The sequence below is a fragment of the Manis javanica genome, chromosome 2 (assembly GCF_040802235.1).
Source record: "Manis javanica isolate MJ-LG chromosome 2, MJ_LKY, whole genome shotgun sequence".
Lineage (NCBI taxonomy): Eukaryota > Metazoa > Chordata > Mammalia > Pholidota > Manidae > Manis > Manis javanica.
In genome coordinates this window covers 183728721-183750483 of record NC_133157.1, presented here as the reverse complement: position 1 = coordinate 183750483, position 21763 = coordinate 183728721, and the positions used below count along the sequence as shown (strand labels likewise).

Below are 21763 nucleotides of genomic sequence, written 5' to 3'. Positions count from 1 at the left end.
GTTTATAGCAGCACTATTTACAATAGCCAGTAATTGGAAGCAACCTAACTGTCCATCAGTAGATGAATGGATAAAGAAGATGTGGTACATATACACAATGGAATATTATTCAGCCATAAGAAGAAAACAAATCCTACCATTTGCAACAACATAGATGGAGCTAGAGGGTATTATGCTCAGTGAAATAAGTCAGGTGGAGAAAGACAAGTATCAAATGATTTCACTCATATGTGGAGTATAAGAATAAAGAAAAACTGAAGGAACAAAACAGCAGCACAATCACAGAACCCAAGAATGGACTAACAGTTACCAAAGAGAAAGGGACTGGGGAGGATGGGTGGGTAGGGAGGGAGGTATAAGATGGGGAAGAAGAAAGGGGGAATTATGATTAGCATACATAATGTGGGGCGTGGGAGAAAGGGGAGGGCTGTGCAACACAGAGAAGACAAGTAGTGATTCTACAACATTTTGCTATGCTGATGGACAGTGACTGTAATGAGGTTTGTGGTGGGAACTTGGTATAGGGGAGAGCCTAGTACACATAACAGTCTTCATGTAATTGTAGATTAATGATTACAAAAAAAAAAACAGAAAGAAAAGGGGGATTACTCCCTGATAGGATAAAACTAACTGCAAAACAATGATTAATGCATGCTTTACATATCCTTAATTTTGATCTTTTAAAGGGTGTCAGATGATCAGCTATGGAAGTACATTTTTCTGGTAATATTCCTTTCTCTTAAAAAAGAAAAAAAGCAGTTCCTGTGTGGTGATCTCCAATAGGTTCTTCACAATGGTATAAAGGTCATATCAAAGTGTGGGCAAAGGGTTTTTTTGTGTTTATACAGAGGATCAAAGTGTAATTTGCCTACCCAGAAAATGAATTAAGATATGATATGAAGAACTTCCAACATCAACATCCTCTGGAAGGGTTATTCCAGAAGATGATCATCAATAAACTTCAACAAAGATCCTGGCACTGTTGCAGTTATAGCTGAATTCATGCCACCAGTTCCTGGACTTGTCATTGGAATTAAGAAGGAGATATCTACGCTGGCCTGTGCATACAGTAAAACAACAAATTTGACTGGATCTACACTGTCCAAGAATTAGGAGAAGTGCAAGTTGCAGTGCTCCAACGTTGTGTGACTATAGACTATCTACTGTTAAAAGAACATATGAGATGTGAACAGTTCCCAGGAATGTGTTGTTTTAATTTGTCTGATTTTTCTCAAACTATTCAAATTCAGTTAGACAATATCCATCATATCATTGATAAGTTTTCACAAATGCCTCGGGTACCTAACTGGTTTTCTTAGTTTCACTGGATGTGGCTGGTAATTGTAGGTCTGCTTTTGTTATGTAGCTGTATTCCTATTATGTTAATGTGTGTACACAATTTAATTAGTAGTTTAAAACCTATACATGCTTATGTTACTCCACAAGAAGATATGTCAAAGAAATAATCAATCTTCCCATGTTTTCTTCTGTCTGCTACTTCTGCTTTTCTTCTTCCTTCCTAATTACAACCTTTTAGTAGAATTCATGCCTCATATCGAAAATTACCAAGTATCATAATTCTTCCAAGTGGTAAAGATACCTCAAGACAAATGCTGGGCATAGAAGCCACAGGGCATAAATCTGCAAAGAAGTAAAAAGCTAACCTTTTCAAACAATATGGCTTCTCTCTCACTTACCAAGTTTACATTTCCCTGTATGGCCCTGGAAGATGACTGGTCAGCCAGAGACGGGTAAGATTCCTCAAGGGAGGAACAAGCTAAGACAGGCACAGTCACAGGGGGGCCATCAGGAGAGAAATTGGGGATCAACAGAGGTGAAGCTTAGAACCTAACCCCCCCTGTTTGAGAGAAATCTTCTGCATCCATGGATATTTTGTGCCCTTGTCTAGCTTGGATTAATACTTAGTCTATAGGCACAGACCTGATCATCTACATTCGCCCTCTTACAGCACTAAATTACGTTTTCTACCTTTATCTTGCATCTACCTCCCACTTCAGCATTTTATTTAAAAAATAATAATAGTAATAATAAGGGAGAAATGTGGGATTCACATATAAATCAAGTATAAAAATCAAATGAATAATCATATATGACTTGATTGTTTATATAGTTCATGATGCGTGATCAAAACCAAAAGTTTCTGTGATATGACTGCCCTTGCACTGTTCACCATGTAAGAACTTAGTCGCTATGTAAGAACTTGTTCACCATGTAAGAACTTGTTTGTTATGCTTCAGGATATTGCAGACTGTTGAGAATTAGGCTTGGGGTTGATGAATGATTGTGCATAGAGTCCCCTATACAGAATTTTATTGTTGTTAACAACCATTTGATCAATAAATATGACAGATGCCCTCTCAAAAAAAAAAAAAAACCATAATGAGATATCACCTCACACCAGTAAGGATGGCTACCATCCAAAAGACAGACAACAACAAATGTTGGTGAGGTTGCGGAGAAAGGGGAACCCTCCTACACTGCTGGTGGGAAGGTAAATTAGTTCAACCATTGTGTAAAGCAGTATGGAGATTTCTCAAAATGCTCAAAATAGAAATACCATTTGACCCAGGAATTCCACTTCTAGGAATTTACCCTAAGAATGCAGCAGCCCAGTTTGAAAAAGACAGATGCACCCCCATGTTTATCACAGCACTATTTACAATAGCCAGGAAATGGAAGCAACTCAAGTATCCATCAGTAGATGAATGGATAAAGAAGATGTGGTACGTATACACAATGGAATATTACTCAGCCATAAGAAGAAGACAAATCCTAACATTTGCAACAACATGGATGGAGCTAGAGGATATTATACTCAGTGATATAAGCCAGGCAGAGAAAGACAAGTATCAAATGATTTCACTCATCTGTGGAGTATAAGAACAATGAAAAACTGAAGGAACAAAACAGCAGCAGAATCACTGAACCCAAGAATGGACTAACAGTTACAAAAGGGAAAGGGACTGAGGAGGATGTGGGTGGGAAGGGAGGGATAAGGGTGGGGAAAAAGAAAGGGGGCATTACGATTAGCAGGTGTAGTGGGGGGTTGGGCGCAGGGGGAGGGCTGTACAACACAGAGAAGACGAGTAGGGATTCTGCAGCATCTTACAACACTGATGGACAGTGACTATAATGGGGTTTGTGGGGGGGACTTGGTGAAAGGGGAAGCCTAGTAAACATAATGTTCTTCATGTTATTGTAGATTAATGATACCAAAATAAAAAATTAATAAATAAAGGTATGACAATAAAACACAAATACTGGCAAAGAAAGTACTTATGTCAATAACTTCCAAATTTTGACCTCTCATAACTTCCACACATAAATGTACCCTTTAAATTCACATCTAAGTATATGAAAGTCAACAGGCAAAATGGTAAGTTAGCAAAATACAACAAATTAGATTAATCACTATAATCAACTTGCAAGAGATTCAAAATTAAGCCAAAAACAAACCTGGTTTTAGCCTGCTATATGGTTCATATTCGTGTTCCAATGCACAAGCAATCATTTTCAAAATTCTATGTACTGAACTACTATCCAAGCGAAAATCAAGAGGACCTATAACAAGGCTTTTGGTAGACTTCTCCTGAACTGTTCCCAAATCTTCACTTTTTCCTGAAGAAAAGTCTTGTTGATTTCCAGAACCTACAAGAAGCCACATTTTATATTAATATTTGAAGCATCAGTCAGAGAAGAGTAATATTAAAATACATACTTTGTACATCTATCTTTTTAGTTTATAGATTAATGCCTTAAAAACAATTCTCCATCAGTTAGATACAAAGAACCCTGTCAGCCTAAATTTTTCTCTATACAAATATCATCAACAAATGCTATTGACTCAAAAAACAATTATTCCTGTTATCTATCTAAGATTATAAGAACTGCTATAGAACTGAAATTATTATTCTTAGAAAATTATTCTCTAAACTCTAATTGGCTTATATCCAATAATTCCATACACAATACCATTATGAAGGCTGGGAAGGGAGAAAAAGTTGCACTTTACTACTATTTTGTCTCAATTTTCACTGAAAAAATAGATTGTTTAAAATTACATGTTCTCAGAGTGTCATTAGAGTTTTACAATAACAATAGAAATAAACAATAGTATTAACTGATTTGAACTTTTTCCTGAATAAATTATGGCTATGTTCCTTAGTGCAAAACAACTTTTTCAATCCTTTATATGCCTACATGTTGAAGAACCAAAATTATCTTCTAAAGAAAAGCCTGGCTCTACCTACAGCTACTTCTTTTCCTTATCTTATATGTACATTCCTTATATGAGGGATTTGGTATTAATACATAAATCCACTATAGTTAAGTGACAAGAAAGTAACTATTAATTCTTAAGCTGAGTTTGTTAACTCAAACAAAAAAAGAAATGCAGGCTTTCCAGCATTTAATAACTCTAGATTTTAGGACTGCCCAATTAAACACAAAAATTCTGTATCTACACCTTCTAATAACTTTTTCAAAAATAAATTCCAAACAAGGGAGCTCAGTTCAATCTTCAGTCTCAGTACTACAGAAAAAATAATTTATTTACATATTCTTAAAACGACCACACACAGACTTAATGTCATGTCAAATAAAACATACAAAGTTAATCTTATACATATTTTATGATATGCATAAATAATGAAGACACATTAGAAATTAGGATTAAGTAACACACAATTCACATATAAAACCATTACCTACCACAGCCAAACCAGACCTTTTCCAGAGTTACCTGTTAGGATGAGGTCACTTGAATACAACCAGAACTTTGGGTGCAAAACGCAATATTCAAAAACTAGGAAAATGCCCTGCTTTGAGTCCTAAAGGGGCTATCTGGCTTCCTAAGCAAATGTTACTGTATAAAAAGACCCTATTTTTAGACATCAAATTACGTCTAATAGGAGCTTATGGGCTACTTTTTTTGTTCCAGATAATACAACTTAATTATAATGCAGTTTAAGTATACACACTATAGGCTTCTCTGAAATGTAAAATTGTGACAGGGTTTTAACTATATTTTTTCAGCAAAATATTTACTGGTGCCACCTTCAATATGTTCGCTCACTCTAGCCCCCTGAATATTTCATTACACGTATTAAGAGTCAAAGTAACACCCAGCTAGCCCAACAAAAAGGAAGGACTTGTCAGTCTCTCCAGGATAGCCAGAACCATCAGAACCTACAGTGTCCAAATCTGTCTATATTTTTATACCTACTGATAGAAAATTAATCTTCTTCCTATCTGAAGAGAAATCTGAAAGCTAACAAAACAATTTCACCAACCACTGGTGATCTCAGAGTGAAAGGAACTCTTACTTTCACTAGGGAAAAATTATATATCCCCACTTGTCCTCTCCTGGAGATTCACCAGCTTTATTACCCCACTGGTTCTTATTCAAGTTTGCTTGTATAACTTATATAAAGCTTTTATTAAGTCTAAATCTTTGTATAAAACCCACAGCTTTAAAGAAAAAAAAGCCTATCTTAGCTATACCTAAGAAACTAAAAAATTAATCCTTAAGTAGACTAATGTAGTAATCAGGAATCCTTCTACTCCAGCATTCCCCTAAATTAACACCAACAGTCTCCCAAGACATCCAAATTCAAAAGGGCAGTGAATATTAATGCTGTTCTCATTCTTTTCCTCATTCCAGTAACTGAACTGTTTCAATTGTCTCTGTCTCTAAAATCTTCCCATTGTAAATTATACTTTCAGGAGGGGCTCAAGATGGCATCATGAGTAGGGCAGCTGAAATCTCCTCCAAAAACAATATATATTTTTGAAAACACAACAAATACAACTATTCCTAAAAGAGAAACCAGAAGATATAATATAACAATCAGGCTACATCAACATCTTAGAGAACTCAGCATCTCACGAAGGGGGTAAGATACGAAGCCGTGACCCAGCAGGACCCAAGCACCTCCCCCAACCCAGCTCACAGGCAGGAGGAAAACAGTCAGAGTTGGGGGGAGGGAAAGCACAGGATTGCTAAATAACCAGCGCTATTAATCTGCACCAGGAGCACAGACACACATTGCGTGGTGTACTAGGTATTACAGAAATGGAAGGGTAGGGTACGAGATGGAGACTGCAAGTGGATCCCCACAGCCAGCTCTCCTAGGACAAAAGAAAGCAAGCGCTTTTTAAAAGTCTTAAAGGGACAGGGCTCAAAAGCTGAACAAAATCGTTGCAGCACACTCAGGCCAGCAAGCAGGGAATCCTGAGGAATGTCGGGCCCCTTAACCCCATGAGGGGGTAAGACAACCTCGAAGCCCCTTATGGCGATAAACAGCTAACCATTTATTCCCCCCAACCAAGGCTGCAAGCATAATGGCTGACCCACCACAGCTGAGGAGTAGAAGGAGAGCAGCCATGCCCACAGCAACCACACAGAGTCTCCTCCAAGCGCACAGCTAATCGGGACAGGCAGCAGAAGACAGAGCAAGGGGGTGCCGTTCTCACAGCAGAACACACCAGGCGCAGCTGCAACTACCCATAGTGCTCAAGGCTAGCCCAAGGGCAGCCCCGCTCACTGCGGCTCAGATTATCCCAGAGACTGCTCCCTGCTGTGCTGGTAACTGGCACAGGCAGTGGATACCAGAGCAAGGTCAGGAAGGTACAAAGGGATGCCATTCTCACAGGAAAACACATCCAGCGTGGCTACAACCCCCGCAGTGCACTAGACTATCCCAAGGGCTACCCTGCCCCTGGGAACTCAGGAGATTATCCCAGAGGCTGCTCCTGGTGTGGGGAACACAGCACAGGCAGCGGAGAACGACAAGGTGACCAACAAGCAGGAAGGAACTTTGTTCTCCCAGCAGACACACATGCCACCTGCCTGCAACCACTTGCCATGAAAAGGCAGGAGAATCTGGTCATCAAAAATCAATTAGACAACCCCAGAGAGAAGGTCTACTGAGAGAGATAAGGAATTTTCCTGAAAAAGAATTCAAAATAAAAGTCATAACCATGCTGATGGACGTGCAGAGAAATATGCAAGAGCTAAGGGATGAAACAGCAGACTAGACCAGATGCAAGAGACTACGAGTGGAATAGATATGAGAGAACAGGAATACAGAGAAACTGAGGCAAAGAGAGACAAAAGGATGTCCAGAAATGAAAGAATATTAAGAGAACTGTGTGACCAATCCAAATGGAACAATATTCACATTATAGAAGAATGAGAAAAAAAAGACAGAGAAAACAGATAGAAAGTGTCTTTGAAGAAATAATTGCTGAAAACTTCACCAATCTGGGGAAGGAAATAGTCTGTCAGACCATGTAAGCCCACAGACTTCCCAACACAAGGGACCCAAGGAAGACTACACCAAAACATATAATAATGAAAATGGCAAAGATCAAAGAAAAGGACAGAGTATTAAAGGCAGCCAGAGAGAGAAAAAACAATCACCTACACAGGGAAACCCACCAGGCTATCATCAAACTTCTTAACAGGAATCTTACAGACCAGAAAAGAATGGCATGATATAATGCAGTGAAACAGAAGGGCATTGAATGAAGAATACGGTATCCAGCAAGATTATTATTTAAATTTGAAGGACGGACTAAACAATTTCCAGACAAGAAAAGTTGAGGTATTTGCTTCCACAAACCAGGTCTACAGGGGATTTTCTAGGGACTGCTCAAGATGGAAGCACACCTAAGGCTAAATAGATGTCACTAGAGAAAATAAAATCACAGCAAAGAAAGCAGACCAATCAAATACTAACTAAAGGCAAAAAATAAAATCAACTATCCACAAAAGCAGTCAAAGGTAACACCTAAAATATAAAGAGTGGAGGAGGAAGAATAAGAAGGGAGAGAAACAAAGAATCATCAGACTGTGTATATAATGGCATAATGGGAGAGTTAAGTTAGATGGTTAGACAAAAAAGACGCTACCCTTGAAACTTGGGAACCACAAATCCAAAGCCTGCAAAGGAAATAAGTACATATATATTAATAATCATCCTAAATGTAAATGAACTGAAGGCACCAATCAAAAGACACAGAGTAATAAAATGGATTAAAAAGCAAGACACAACTATATGCCCCTTACAAGGGATTCACCTCAAACCCAAAGATATACACACACTAAAAGTAAAGGGATGGAAAAAGATATTTGATGCAAACAATAGGGAGAAACAAGCAGGTGTTACAGTATTGTATCACACAAAATAGACTCCAAAACAAAGAAAGAAAGAAAAGATAAAGAAGGACATTGCATAGTAATAAAGGGGACAGTCCAACAAGAGGATATAACCATTATACATACATATGGAACCAACAGAGGAGCACCGACATATTTGAACCAAACATTAGCAGTATTAAACGAGGAAACAGAATGTAATGCATTCATTCTAGGAGACTTCAACACACCACTCACTCAAAAGGACAGATCAACCAGACATAAAATAAGTAAGGACATACAGGCACTGAACAACACACTAGAACAGATGGAACTAACAGACATCTACAGAATTCTACACCCAAAAGCAGCAGGATACACATTCTTCTCAAGCGAACATAGAACATTTTTGAGAACAGGCGATATACTAGGGCACAAAAAGAACCTAAGTGAATTCAAAAAGACTGAAATTCTACCAAACAACTTCTCAGATCACACAGGTATAAAACTAGAAATAAATTGTACAAAGAAAACAAAAAGGCTCACAAACACATGGAGATTTCACAACATGCTCCTAAACAAACAATGGATCAATGACCAAATAAAAACAGAGATCCAGCAATATATGGAGACAAATGACAACAATAATTCAACACTGCAAAATCTGAGGGATACAGTAAAGGCAGTGCTGAGAGAAAAGTATATTGCAATACAGGCCTACTTCAGGAAAGAAGAACAATCCCATATAAGCAGTCTAAACTCACAATTAACGAAACTAGAAAAAGAAAAATAAATGAGGCGCAAAGTCAGTAGAAGGAGGAACATAATAAAGATTAGAGCAGAAATAAAAAAAGTAGAGAAGAATGAAACAAAAGAAAGAATGAAAGCAAGAGCTGATTCTTTGAGAAAATAAACAAAATAGATAAACCACTAGCCAAACTTTTCAAGAAAAAAAGAGAGTCTACTCACCTAAACAGAATCAGAATGAGAAAGGAAAAACCACTATGGACACCACAGAAACACACAGAATTATCAGAAATACTATGAAAAATTATATGATAACAAACTGGATAATCTAAAAGAAATGGACAACTTTCTAGAAAAATACAACCTTCCAAGGCTGACCCAGAAAGATACAGAAAATCTGAACAGACCTGTTACAGGCAAAGAAATTGAACCGGTAATAAAAAATCTACCTAAGAACAAAACCCATGGACCAGATGGCTTCACTGCTGTATTTCATCAAAGATTTTATGAAGACCTAATACCCATCCTTCTTAAAGTTTTCCAAAGAGTAGAAGAAGAGGGAATGCTTCCAAACTCATTCTATGAGGCCAGCATCACTCTAATACCAAAACCAGGTACAGACATCACAAAAAAAGAAAATTACAAACCAATATCCCTGATGAACACAGATGCAAATATATGCAACAAAATAGCAAACCAAATTCAAAAATACATCAATAAGATCATCCATCATGATCAAGTAGGATTTATTCCAGGGCTGCAAGGATGGTACAACATTCAAAAATTCATCAACATCATCCACCACATCAATGAAAAGAAGGACAAAAACCACATGATCCTCTCCATAGATGCTAAAAATGCATTCGACAAAATTCAACATCCATTCATGATAGAAACTCAACAAAATGGGTATAGAGCTTAAGTACCTCAACATAATGAAGGCCATATATGACAAACACACAGCCAACATCATACTTGACAGCAAGAAGCTGAAAGCTTTTCCTTACAGATCAGGAACAAGACAGGGATGCCCACTCTCCCCACTTCTATTCAACATAGTTCTGGAGGTCCTAGCCACAGGAATCAGACAAAACAAAGAAATAAAAGGCATCCAGATTGGTATGGAAGAAGTTAAACTGTCCCTGTTTGCAGATGACATGACACTGTACATAAAAAACCCTAAACAATCCCCTCCAAAACTACTAGATCTAATATCTGAATTCAACAAAGGTGCAGTATACAAAATTAACACACAGAAATCTGTGGCATTCCTATACATGAATAATGAACTATAAGAGAAATCAAGAAAACAATTCTATTCACAGTTGCATCAAAAACAATAAAATACCAAGGAATAAACCTAACCAAGGAAGTGAAAGACCTATACTCTGAAAACTACAAGACACTGAAGAGAGAAATATAAAAAGATACCAATAAACAGAAACACACCCTGTACTCATGGATAGGAAGAATTAATATTGTCAAAATGGCCATCCTGCCTAAAGCAATCTACAGATTCAAAGCAATTCCTATCAAAATACCAACAGCATCCTTCAACGAACCAGAGAAAATCATTCTAAAATTCACACTGAACAATAAAAGAACCTGAATACCCAAAGCAAAACTGAGAAGGAAGAATAAAGCTGGGGGGATTATGCTCCCCGACTTCAAGCTCTACTACAAAGCCACAGTAATCAAGACAATTTGGCATTGGCACAAGAACAGAGCCATAGACCAATGGAACAGACAAGAGAGCCCTGGTAAAAACCCAACCATATATCATCAGTTAATATATGATAAAGGAGCCATAGACATACAATGGGGAAATGACAGCTTCTTCAACAGCTGGTGTTGACAAAACTGGACAACTACATGCAAGATAATAAAACTCGATTATTGTTTAATCCCATACACAAAAGTAAACTTGAAATGGATCAAAGAACTAAAAGTAAGTCATGAAATCATAAAACACTTAGAAGACAACATAGGCAAACATCTCCTGAACATAAGCATGAGCAACTTCTTCCTGAACGCATCTCCTCAGGTAAGGGAAACAAAAGCAAAAATAAACTCAAGGGACTACATCAAACTAAAAAGTTTCTGTATGGCAAAGGACACCATCAACAGAACAAAAAGGCATCCTACAGTATGGGAGAATATATTTGTAAATGACATATCTGACAAGAGGTTAACATCCAAAATATATAAAGAACTTAGATGCCTGAACACCAAAAAGCAAATAACCTGATTAAAAAATGGGCAAAGGATATGAAGAGACAGTTCTCCAAAGAAGAAATTCAGATGGCAAACAGACACATGAAAAGATGCTCCACATCACTTATCATCAGGGAAATGCAAAGTAAAACCACAATGAGATATCACCACCCACCAGTAAGAATGACCAGCATGAAAAAGACTAAGAACAACAAATGATGGCGACAAGGAGGAAGAAAGAGAACCCTCCTTCACTGCTGGTGGGAATGTAAGCTAGTTCAATCATTGTGGAAAGCAATACTGGGGTTCCTCAAAAAACTAAAAATAGAAATACCATTTGACCTAGGAATCCCACTCCTTGGAATTTACCCAAAGAATACAACTTCTCAGACTCAAAAAGACATATGCACCCCTATGTTTATCACAGCACTTTTTACATAGCCAAGATATGGAGGCAACCTATGCATCCATCAGTAGATGAATGGATAAAGATGGGGTACATATCCACAATGGAATACTATTCAGCCATAAGAAAGAAAGAAATCCATTTGCAACCACATGGATGGAGCTGGAGGACATTATGATCAGTGAAAAAAGGCAGGCGGAGAAAGACAAGTGCCAAATGATTTCCGTTATTTGGGAACAACAAATCAAAACTGAAGGAACTAAATAGCAGCAGACTCAGAGATTCTAAGAAGGATATAGTGGTTATGAAAGGGGAGGGGTGTGGGACAGCAGGTGAGGAGGGAGGGAGAAGGGGATTAAGGGGTATTATGTTCAGTACACATGATGTGGGTAATCACAGGGAGAACACTGTAGCATAGAGAAGGCAAATAGTGGATCTGTGGCATCTTACTGCACTGATGGACAGTGACTGCATTGGGGTATGGGTGGGGACTTGGTAATATGGGTGAATGTAGTAACCACATTGTTTTTTCATGTGAAACCTTTATAAGAGTTTATATCAATAACACCTTAATAAAAATAAAAAATAAAAAACCCTAAAGACTCCACTCCAAAACTACTAGCCTAATATCTGATTTCAGAAAAGTTACAGGATACAAAATTAAAACACAAAAAGAATAAAATACCTACGAATAAACCTAACCAAGGAAGTGAAAGACCTATACCCTGAAAACTACAAGACACTCCTAAGAGAAACTAAAGAGGACATTAACAAATGGAAATTCATCCCACGCTTTTGTCTAGGAAGAATTAATATTGTCAAAACGGCCATCCTGCCTAAAGCAATCTACAGATTCAATGCAATCCATATCAAAATACCAACAGCATTCTTCAATGAACTGGAATGAATCATTCTAAAATTCATAAGGAACCACAAAAGACCCCAAATAGCCAAAGCAATCCTGAGAAGGAAAAATAAAGCAGGAGGGATCTCGCTTCCCAATCTCAAGCTCTACTACAAAGCCACAGTAATCAAGACAATTTGGTAATGGCACAAAAACAGACCCACAGACCAGTGGAACAGAATAGGGAGTCCAGATATTAACTGAAACATATACGGTCAATTAATAAACAATAAAGGAGCCATGGATATACAATGAGGAAATGACAGCCTCTTCAACAGCTGGTCTTGCCAAAATTGGACAGCTACATGTAAGAGAATGAAACTGGATCATTGTCTAACCCCATACACAAAAGTAAACTCAAAATGGATCGAAGGCCTGAATGTAAGTCATGAAACCATAAAACTCTTAGAGAAAACATAAGCAAAAATCTCTTGGACATAAAAATGAACAATTTCTTCATGAACATATCTCCCCGGACAAGGGAAACAAAAGCAAAAATGAACAAGTGGAACTATATCAAGCTGAAAAGCTTCTGTACAGCAAAGAACACCATCAATAGAACAAAAAAGGACCCTACAGTATGGGAGAATATATTCATAAATGACATATTCTATAAAGGATTGACATCCAAAATATATAAAGAGCTCACACACCTCAACAAACAAAAAGCAAATAATCCAATTAAAAAATGGGCAGAGGAGCTGAACAGACAGTTCTCCAAAGGAGAAATTCAGATGGCCAACAAGCACATGAAAAGATGCTCCACATCACTAATTATAAGGGAAATGCAAATTAAAACCACAATGAGATATCACCTCACACCAGTAAGGATGGCCACCATCCAAAAGACAAACAACAACAAATGTTGGCGTGGTTGTGGAGAAAGGGGAACCCTCCTACACTGCTGGTGGGAATGTAAATTAGTTCAACCATTGTGGAAAGCAATATGGAGGTTCCTCAAGAAGCTCAAAATAGAAATACCATTTGACCCAGGAATCCCACTTCTAGGAATTTACCCTAAGAATGCAGCAGCCCAATTAGAAAAAGACAGATGCACCCCTATGTTTATCATAGCACTATTCACAATAGCCAAGAAATGGAAGCAACCTAAGTCTCCATTGGTAGATGAGTGGATAAAGAAGATATGGTAGATATAAACAAAAGAATATTATTCAGCCATAAGAAGTAAACAAATCCTACCATTTGCAACAACATGGATGGAGCTAGAGGGTATTATGCCCACTGAAATAAGCCAGGCGGAGAAAGACAAGTATCAAATGATTTCACTCATCTGTGGAGTATAAGAACAAAGAAAAAAACTGAAGGAACAAAACAGCAGCAGACTCACAGAACCCAAGAATGGACTAACAAGTACCAAAGGGAAAAGGACTGAGGAGGATAGGTAGGAAGGGAGGGACAAGGGGGAAAAAGGGGCATTATGATTAGCAGACATAATGTGGGGGTGGGGCACAGGGAAGGCAGTACAACACAGAGAAGACAAGTAGTGATTCTATAGCATCTTACTTTGCTGATGGACAGTAACTGTAATGGAGTAGGTGGTGGGGACTAGTAACCAAAATGTTAAAATGTTGCTCATGTAATTGTAGATTAATCATACCAAAATTCTTAAAAAGTATGCTTTCATCTATCTACTTAAGGTCCATAAAAACATTTGCAGTAACTTCCTAAACAGGCAGTTATATTAGTAAGAAATATTTCAATTTGGTCTTTAAAACATTGTTTGAATGCTTTTGAGTAAGGTAACAAAAACAAAATAATTGTCAGACGGTGCTTATCAATATCAAGCAGTACCACAGGAAACATGTTAACTGAAGTTTAATTTATATGCCATTTTATAATGTGGGTAAAATACTACTAAATCATTTATCAACATAAACAAATAATACAAGCTCTTTTCCTTACTGCATTTACTGGTTTCTTATGTTAATTAGAATAGTATTACAAGCTTCGTTAAACCAATCAAATCTGCTTTGAAAATTCAGAACTCACTAGAAACTTTGTGAAATTTTTAGTTATTTAGATACCTAGATAAAACTCAGGGCACTTTTTATCAGTTTGGACCACAGAACCAATATGTGTCGAGTCATTACAAACCAAGAATTTTAGATAAAATATTTCTTTGAAGTACATAAAATTACCTCTTGTGAGAGTTCAAAATACCTTAGGTTCTTTAAACAATAAAAATTCTAGAAGTTTCTTGTTTCCAGTAGTTCAAGAAAGAAGAAAATCTAAACACGGTGATTATGAATACGGGCTATGTTGTCAAATTTCACATAAGTATGAAGTCTTGGACTGGATTTTTCCTTATCTCTAAAATGTAAAATGTTTTCTACTTTACAGGGTTATTATGAGGATTAAAGAAGCTAATACCTGTAAAACACCAAAATATTGCCTTGTATTTAAAGCCATTGAGTAAGTATTAGCTACTTATTATCAACACCATCACCGTCACTATGAATGCAGATTCACAATGAGAAACAAACATAAACATAGCTACCTAAAAGCAGATAAGGAATGAAGGAAGAGATTATCAAGTGAATGAATGAACACATTCTTAAAGTACATGTGCCATTCACAAAAATTAATAGTGGAATGTTATTTCCTCAAAAATAAATTATCTGCTTGTACCACTGACTAAGTAGATATGAAAGCTGTAAACCAAAAGCAAGAAAATGATGATCACAGATCTCAGAATAACAGTTTGCTCTAGTGAATGAGGGAGGGAGGAGAGTATGATAGAAAAGAAAACACAGGAATCTTATCAGATGTTGACACTGTCTTATTTCTTGCTTCTGTGAAAAATACACAGGTGTTTACTTTATAAATGCATAGAACTTTGCTATTCCGTACATAAATGTATAGAACCTTTTTGTGTCTTATCATCCAACATTTTGTTTAAAATAAAGTGAAGGACTATTATCTGTGACATTGTGTATTATTCACAGAAATGAAAAATAAGAATTCAAAAGCAAACAAATTACAGCTTCTCAGACAGAAAATACATAAACCCCCTAGCAAATATAATCATGTATATATCTTTTTTAAAACTATAGAAGCAGCTTGTGTAAAATAACAAAAATTTTAATGCAAAGTTTCCTTTACTTAAAAGGCAACTTCACACTCCACCTCCTCACAAGATAACAAATCCATAGCACATGCATGAGGCATCATACTGAACAAGAAGAACCTTACCAGCTTACATTTGTCAACCATAGCACCATAAAAATTTGCAAAACCCTTAGAACATAGGCTTCTGAGCTGAAATTTCACATACCTAACTGTCTCCTGAACATCTCTACCTTGATGCTCACAGGTACCACAAAAAATCTTCCCTTCTTGTCTCTCATCTTCCTTAGTGGTTATCACCATCCAACAAGTACCTCAAGACCAAAATGTGATAAACTATTTAAACTTTATTTTTAAATAAAGCAATGCAAAGGAATTGAATTAAAGCATGGAATTAAACCTTATCTGACTACAGTATGGATTATAGGAAGGCAAGAGTGAAAGCAGGAAGCCAGTAAAAAAATTATTTTAGTCTAGAGATGATAGGAGACTGGGTGAGAGTGATAACAGTGGAGCTTACAAGATGTGGATGAATTCAAGATAGATTTTGGAGAGAAAATTTGATAGAATGTGTTGATAGACTGGATGCTAGGAGAAAAGGAATGTGTCATGACAATTCCCAGGTTTCTGACTTGAGCAACTAGAAAACAGTAGAAAAATTTTCTGAGAAGACTGAAAATAAAGGAGAAGCAACATGCAGTAGGTGGTCAGGGATATTAATAATTCAATTTGGACATACTCAGTTTTGAGACATTTGTGGGGTACAGAATTAAAATGTCAAGTATGCATTGGATATTTAATTGTAAATCTTGAAAAAGTTTAGACTAAAAAACACAAATATCATTACCCTCATTTGTGGAGTATAACAACAAAGCAAAACGGAAGGAATAAAACAGCAGGAGACTCACAGACTCCAACAAGGGACTAGTGGTTCCAAAGGGGAGGGGTGTGGGAGGGCTGGTGGGGAGGGAGGAAAATGGGGATTGAGGGTTATTATGATTAGTGCACATGGTGTGTGGGGGGGATCATGGGGAAGACACTGTAGCACAGAGAAGACAAGTAGTGACTCTGGCATCTTACTGAACTGATGGACAGTGACTGCAATGGGGTATGGGGGAGCACTCAATAATATGGGTGAATGTAGTAACCAGAATGTATTTCATGTGAAACCTTCGTAAGAGTGTATATCACTAATACTTAATTTTAAAAATTGTAAAAATTTTAAAAAATACAAATATCAACAAAATATTAAAGATACTTATAAAAGATACTTAGTATATGGAAAAGAGTAAGATTACTTCAAGAAAGAGTTTAGAGGAAGAAGTGAATCCAAGGTTTGGTCAATGAGAATGCCAACATTTAGAAATCCATTACAAAAGGAGGAAGCAAAAAATTACTGTTCTTCCTTCCGTTTTCATCTAACAAAACTTAATGAATCTTCAAGACCACCTCCTCTGTGACACCTGACCTCACAGACAAAAGTAGTCACTTTCTTACCTGGAACTACCTTAGCTCTCTGTTACACCACTGTTCTTAATATGCTGTATTATAATCACTTATTTAAGTGTATAGTTAAACACTACCTATTGGTCTCTTGAGAAATGCCTTGGTCTTTGCATTCACAGTATCTAATTCATTCCTAACACACAAATCATTCATTAAAATATGAAAAATTAACAAGAAAAAAGGTGAACCTATTTTCATTACATTTTCAATATGAAAAAAGACTGGAATAATAGTCACAACATAGTATATGGATGTGCACATAATATATCAAATAGTTAAAGTTGATTGCTAACATAATAAAATGAAACACATAATAAAATAATGAAAGATTCTGTCCATAGTTTCTAGGACAACTACTTTTCTACTTAAAACAAGCTTTTTTGGTAAAAAGAGGCATACAAGTTTCAAAATGTACTTCATACATAAAAGACAATGTTTAGGTTTCTTGCAGCTTAATATGAAATTTGATATATTAAATCTTTCATATTTGGTATATATTAGAACTAATTCTAGTTGATAATAAAAAATGTCCTCTCAGCTGCTCAAGGAAAGGACTAAAAATGTCTACAATCCAACAAAATTCTAACATGACATTAAAATTAAACCATTCTCCAAAGTAACAGAAAGTATATCTGATGTAACAGAGTACAACCAGCTAAGGACCCACTGATTCTGAAGAAGCCTTTTTTTTCTGTTGTTCAATGAAAAGCAAACATAAAGGAAAGAAACCAGTACCTTTGCCACTGGTGTTCTCCAATGTATAGAGATAATCCATGTAAAAAGCCCCAAATCTTTGAATTCCAGCCATCTCAGTATATGTCTCCTGTGAAACAAAGCAAAACAAAGAGAATGTTAAAACCTGACAAGTTAACAGTCAGACACACATCCTTACATAGAATATGTATCAACTCAAAGGATTACCAAAACAAGAGAGGTTATCCAAAGAATTCACTTCTACAAAATGTTACCTTTACTATATAGTCTCCACACACACAAAATTCATAATTCTACCAGATATTTTGATCACCTTACCAATAATCTCTGGTTAATGAATTCCTATAACAGTACAGGATAGTACTCTTGACCTTTATCACTATCATAAAACTGTCTAATATCATATACTCTCAAAGAGTTAATCCTTAAATATATCATTACACTTACCTGAAACAGTTGAAACACTAAGATATACTTAAATATTTAAGATGTATGTTAATTATGCAAGCCAAAATTAAATCTTTTAATTTGAACCTAAAAGTAAATCTATAGAGGGAAGGGTTATAATATCTTCAGGGAACTGAATTTTTCAATTTATTGCTTAAGTACAGTAATATACTCTTATATGAAAAAGTCAAACAATACTAAGACATATATATATATATAGTAAAATGTGAAATTCTTCATCATTGCCTATTTACCCCACTCCCCTAAAGTAACTGTGGTCACATACTATATAAAAGTAGAGATCTTTGTGCACTCCTCAAACCTTTCTAGATGTAGAAGCTTGATGAAAATATTCTGAATATTTCATTAAACAACTTGCATTCAGAATTATTAAGAAGAAAGATGGCAAACACAAGTACCCACACAAAGTTTCCACCCAAACACAGCCTAGAATTTGGCTCAAATATATATTATCTGACCTTATGATGAGCTGCATCCAAGATAAATTCTGCACGAGTACCATTATTTTCTGGGCTTCGGTAATCAAACAATGAATTTGTAAGGTATGTTAAACCTTTCATACTCAAACTTTCACCACAAATGAAGAAACAGGCTTCCTGAAAATACAAGCAAAATTTTTAAACAGGAGGAAAAATCATCAGACTATTAAAGAAAATAAAACCTTGGTTTGGTAACACCCAGCAAGTAGTCAAGAGAAATCACTACAACATGAAGTCCTGTAAAAAAGACAAGGAATGCTGTCTCCATCTTCAGTTCCTATTTTGGCAAAGAACTTTTTAACAAACCAAAAAGGAACTGCAAACAGCCACCATAAACAAAATAGAAAAAACATTTAGGAATTGGAAAATATTTGGACCTACTGTCCAGGTGTTAACTGCTACCAACTTTCTAAAGTCTCCTGAACTCTATTATTTCTTAGAGGAAAAAACAGTAAAGTTCCTCTCTCAAACCAAAGTTATATATGTAGTCTTAACAGATTTTTTGGTATAGTTAAACACTTCAATAAGCACTTCATTATCCCTGCATTCAATCCAGAAAAGGGGGAAGGTAGACTTTGACTTACAGTTTCACTTCTATTTATATTCTCTTCAAAATCTTTAACACCCATAATTCCTTTAAGGCATATGGCTCTGCAACCTACAAAACCAATCTGGCAATCAAAGAAAGGCTCTCCCATCATAAGGGCCTATAAGAGGAAAGGAAACATTACAACTAAGAACTTCAATTTCATTAAAAAATTACATGTTTTCCTTATAGCATATCTAAATTAGATGAAACTTTTTTAGGATTATGGCTTTCCCAAATTTATTCTCCTTGGATCATAAACCCTGTTAAAGTAAGAAACATCTTAACTGTCTATGTATCCTCAAACCTTTGTATCCTCAATGACTGGTACTTCATAAACATTAATCCATAAACATACATATGACCACACACAAGCTAAATTAAAGAATTAAACTGCATATTACAAAGTAAAATCTTTGTTAAAGGAATAATTTCAATCAACACTACTGACCACTTAAACAGAAATATGAAATTACGTATTTTTTAAACATACCACTTATGATAAAAGCCTGTGTTTATTAAATATTAACTTTAAGGACCATTCAAAAGATTTTAAAAACATACATTCAGTGTTGCAATATTACCTCAACTGTAGTTCCTTCCTGCTCCCAACACAATGCTTCTTTAGATTTTACTTTTTGAGGGCTGTAATAACTACTCTCAGCTTGCATTTCAGTGAGCTAAGAAACAATATAAGAATAAAAAGTCAATCATATTAAGATTAAATGGCAATAAACTGTCATTATTATGATGATTTGATGGAAACAAGACCAACTTTAAGATTCCGGAAATTTCATTATTAAGCAGGAAAACAGGTGCAGCAAAAACAGCTGTAACAAATTATCCATGGTATAAAGGTTGAATACACCAATCTAAGCTCATACAGAGAATTTAAATGCCATCTTACTTTAACTCCTTTCTCTTAACTACATTGCTTAAAAAGATGAAAGCAGTGTAGCTATAATGGCTCATATAGTCTGCCAAACATTTGCATATATTTTAACCTCAATTCATATTATATATTCAATCACTTCTAAGATTTCTTCCCATTTGTAATCAGGAAGAAAGCTGTGAAAAAAACAAAAACAGATTCAACAGAACCTATTTCTGTGAGGGAAGTAGATTCATGGGTGTCTACTTTCAAAGTATGTGTCTCATAGTATGTCTCACAGATTCACTCAATCAGGCAAATACTGAATACATGCTAGATAACAAGTACTAATCTAGATGCTGATCAAAAAAAATATTCTTAACTCCCCTGAAGCTTACAGCATACTATATGTATCCAAAATTAGATAATTAATTTTAAAGGGTACTTTTCTAAATGCAGTGTGGTATCCTGGTTTGAATCATGTTACCCAAAAGGACATTATGAAATTCAATTGAAGTCAGGAATTAAACAGTAAAGCATCAATGTTGGTTTCCTCATTTTCACAACTACTGTGACAGCAAAAGACATTAACAACGGGAAACTGGAGAAGAGTATATCTGAACTCTCTTATTATCTCTGCCATTTTTTTTAAACCTAAAACTGTTCCAAGTAGAGATTTTTTTAAAAAGATATTCTGTCCATGTTTGCTAATGTTTCAGCAACCCTCATTCTTATAAAATATATATTTTCATACTTCAATGCAAAATCAAATATCAAATCTTTTTTTAAAAATCTGTATTCAAGTTAGGTCAAATAAAACTTATTAAACTGAAAAGTTTTTATTTTAAGCATGGTAACCATATTTATATTGAAAATCAATTATTTTCATTTTTTATAACAAAGTGTTTTATATAAGCCCTTATTTATTGGATACTTTTGGAACTGCTATACACAAGGTGGCTATATTAAAGTACAATTCTATAATCTAAAAAAGTGAAGCTGAATATTTTAAACCTGATCACCCTTCAGCTGTGTACAATTATTGTAGAGAAAAGCAATTAATTGATTAAAAGGACTCAAGCATTACAAGAACAATTTTCAACATGATTTTTAAACGCTACATTTAATTTGACATGATTTTTGTTGGATTGATATAAACTGTTTCAGAATGCTAATGTAGAACATGACCTTACTTTCTGACAAAAATATGAACCACAATTAATTCCATACATTCAAATCCAATCTGAACAATGAATACTAATGTTTTCCATCTAAATATCAAAATATTTCCCTTATAAATCTTAGACATTTCAAATTTTTTTTTTGAGAGGGCATCTCTCATATTCATTGATCATATGGTTAACAACAATAAAATTCTGTATAGGGGACTCAATGCACAATCATTAATCAACCCGAAGCCTAATTCTCAACACTCTCCAATCTTCTGAAGCATAACGAACAAGTTCTTACATGGTGAACAAGTTCTTACATAGTGAATAAGTTCTTACATGGTGAACAGTGCAAAGGCAGTCATCACAGAAACTTTCGATTTGATCATGCATCATGAACTATAAACAATCAGGTCAAATATGATTATTTCAAATTTTTAAAAAGATGTAT

General features: G+C 35.6%; 1 protein-coding gene across 15 annotated transcripts in view; it reads right to left on the bottom strand.

Annotated features, from left to right (window-relative positions):
- Positions 1–21763, bottom strand: part of VPS13B (vacuolar protein sorting 13 homolog B) — an 861603-nt gene that overhangs the window by 743808 nt on the left and 96032 nt on the right. For all 15 annotated transcript variants that reach the window (XR_012128333.1, XR_012128334.1, XR_012128335.1 and 12 more), the window contains 5 exons: positions 19857–19952; positions 19271–19393; positions 18666–18803; positions 17761–17848; positions 3478–3669 (listed from right to left, as the gene is read on the bottom strand). Coding sequence is in view for 12 of the 15 variants with exons in the window: in XM_073229878.1 (XP_073085979.1) it covers positions 3478–3669; positions 17761–17848; positions 18666–18803; positions 19271–19393; positions 19857–19952 (637 nt within the window). In the remaining 3 variants the exon portion in view is untranslated. The remainder of the gene's footprint in view (positions 1–3477; positions 3670–17760; positions 17849–18665; positions 18804–19270; positions 19394–19856; positions 19953–21763) is intronic.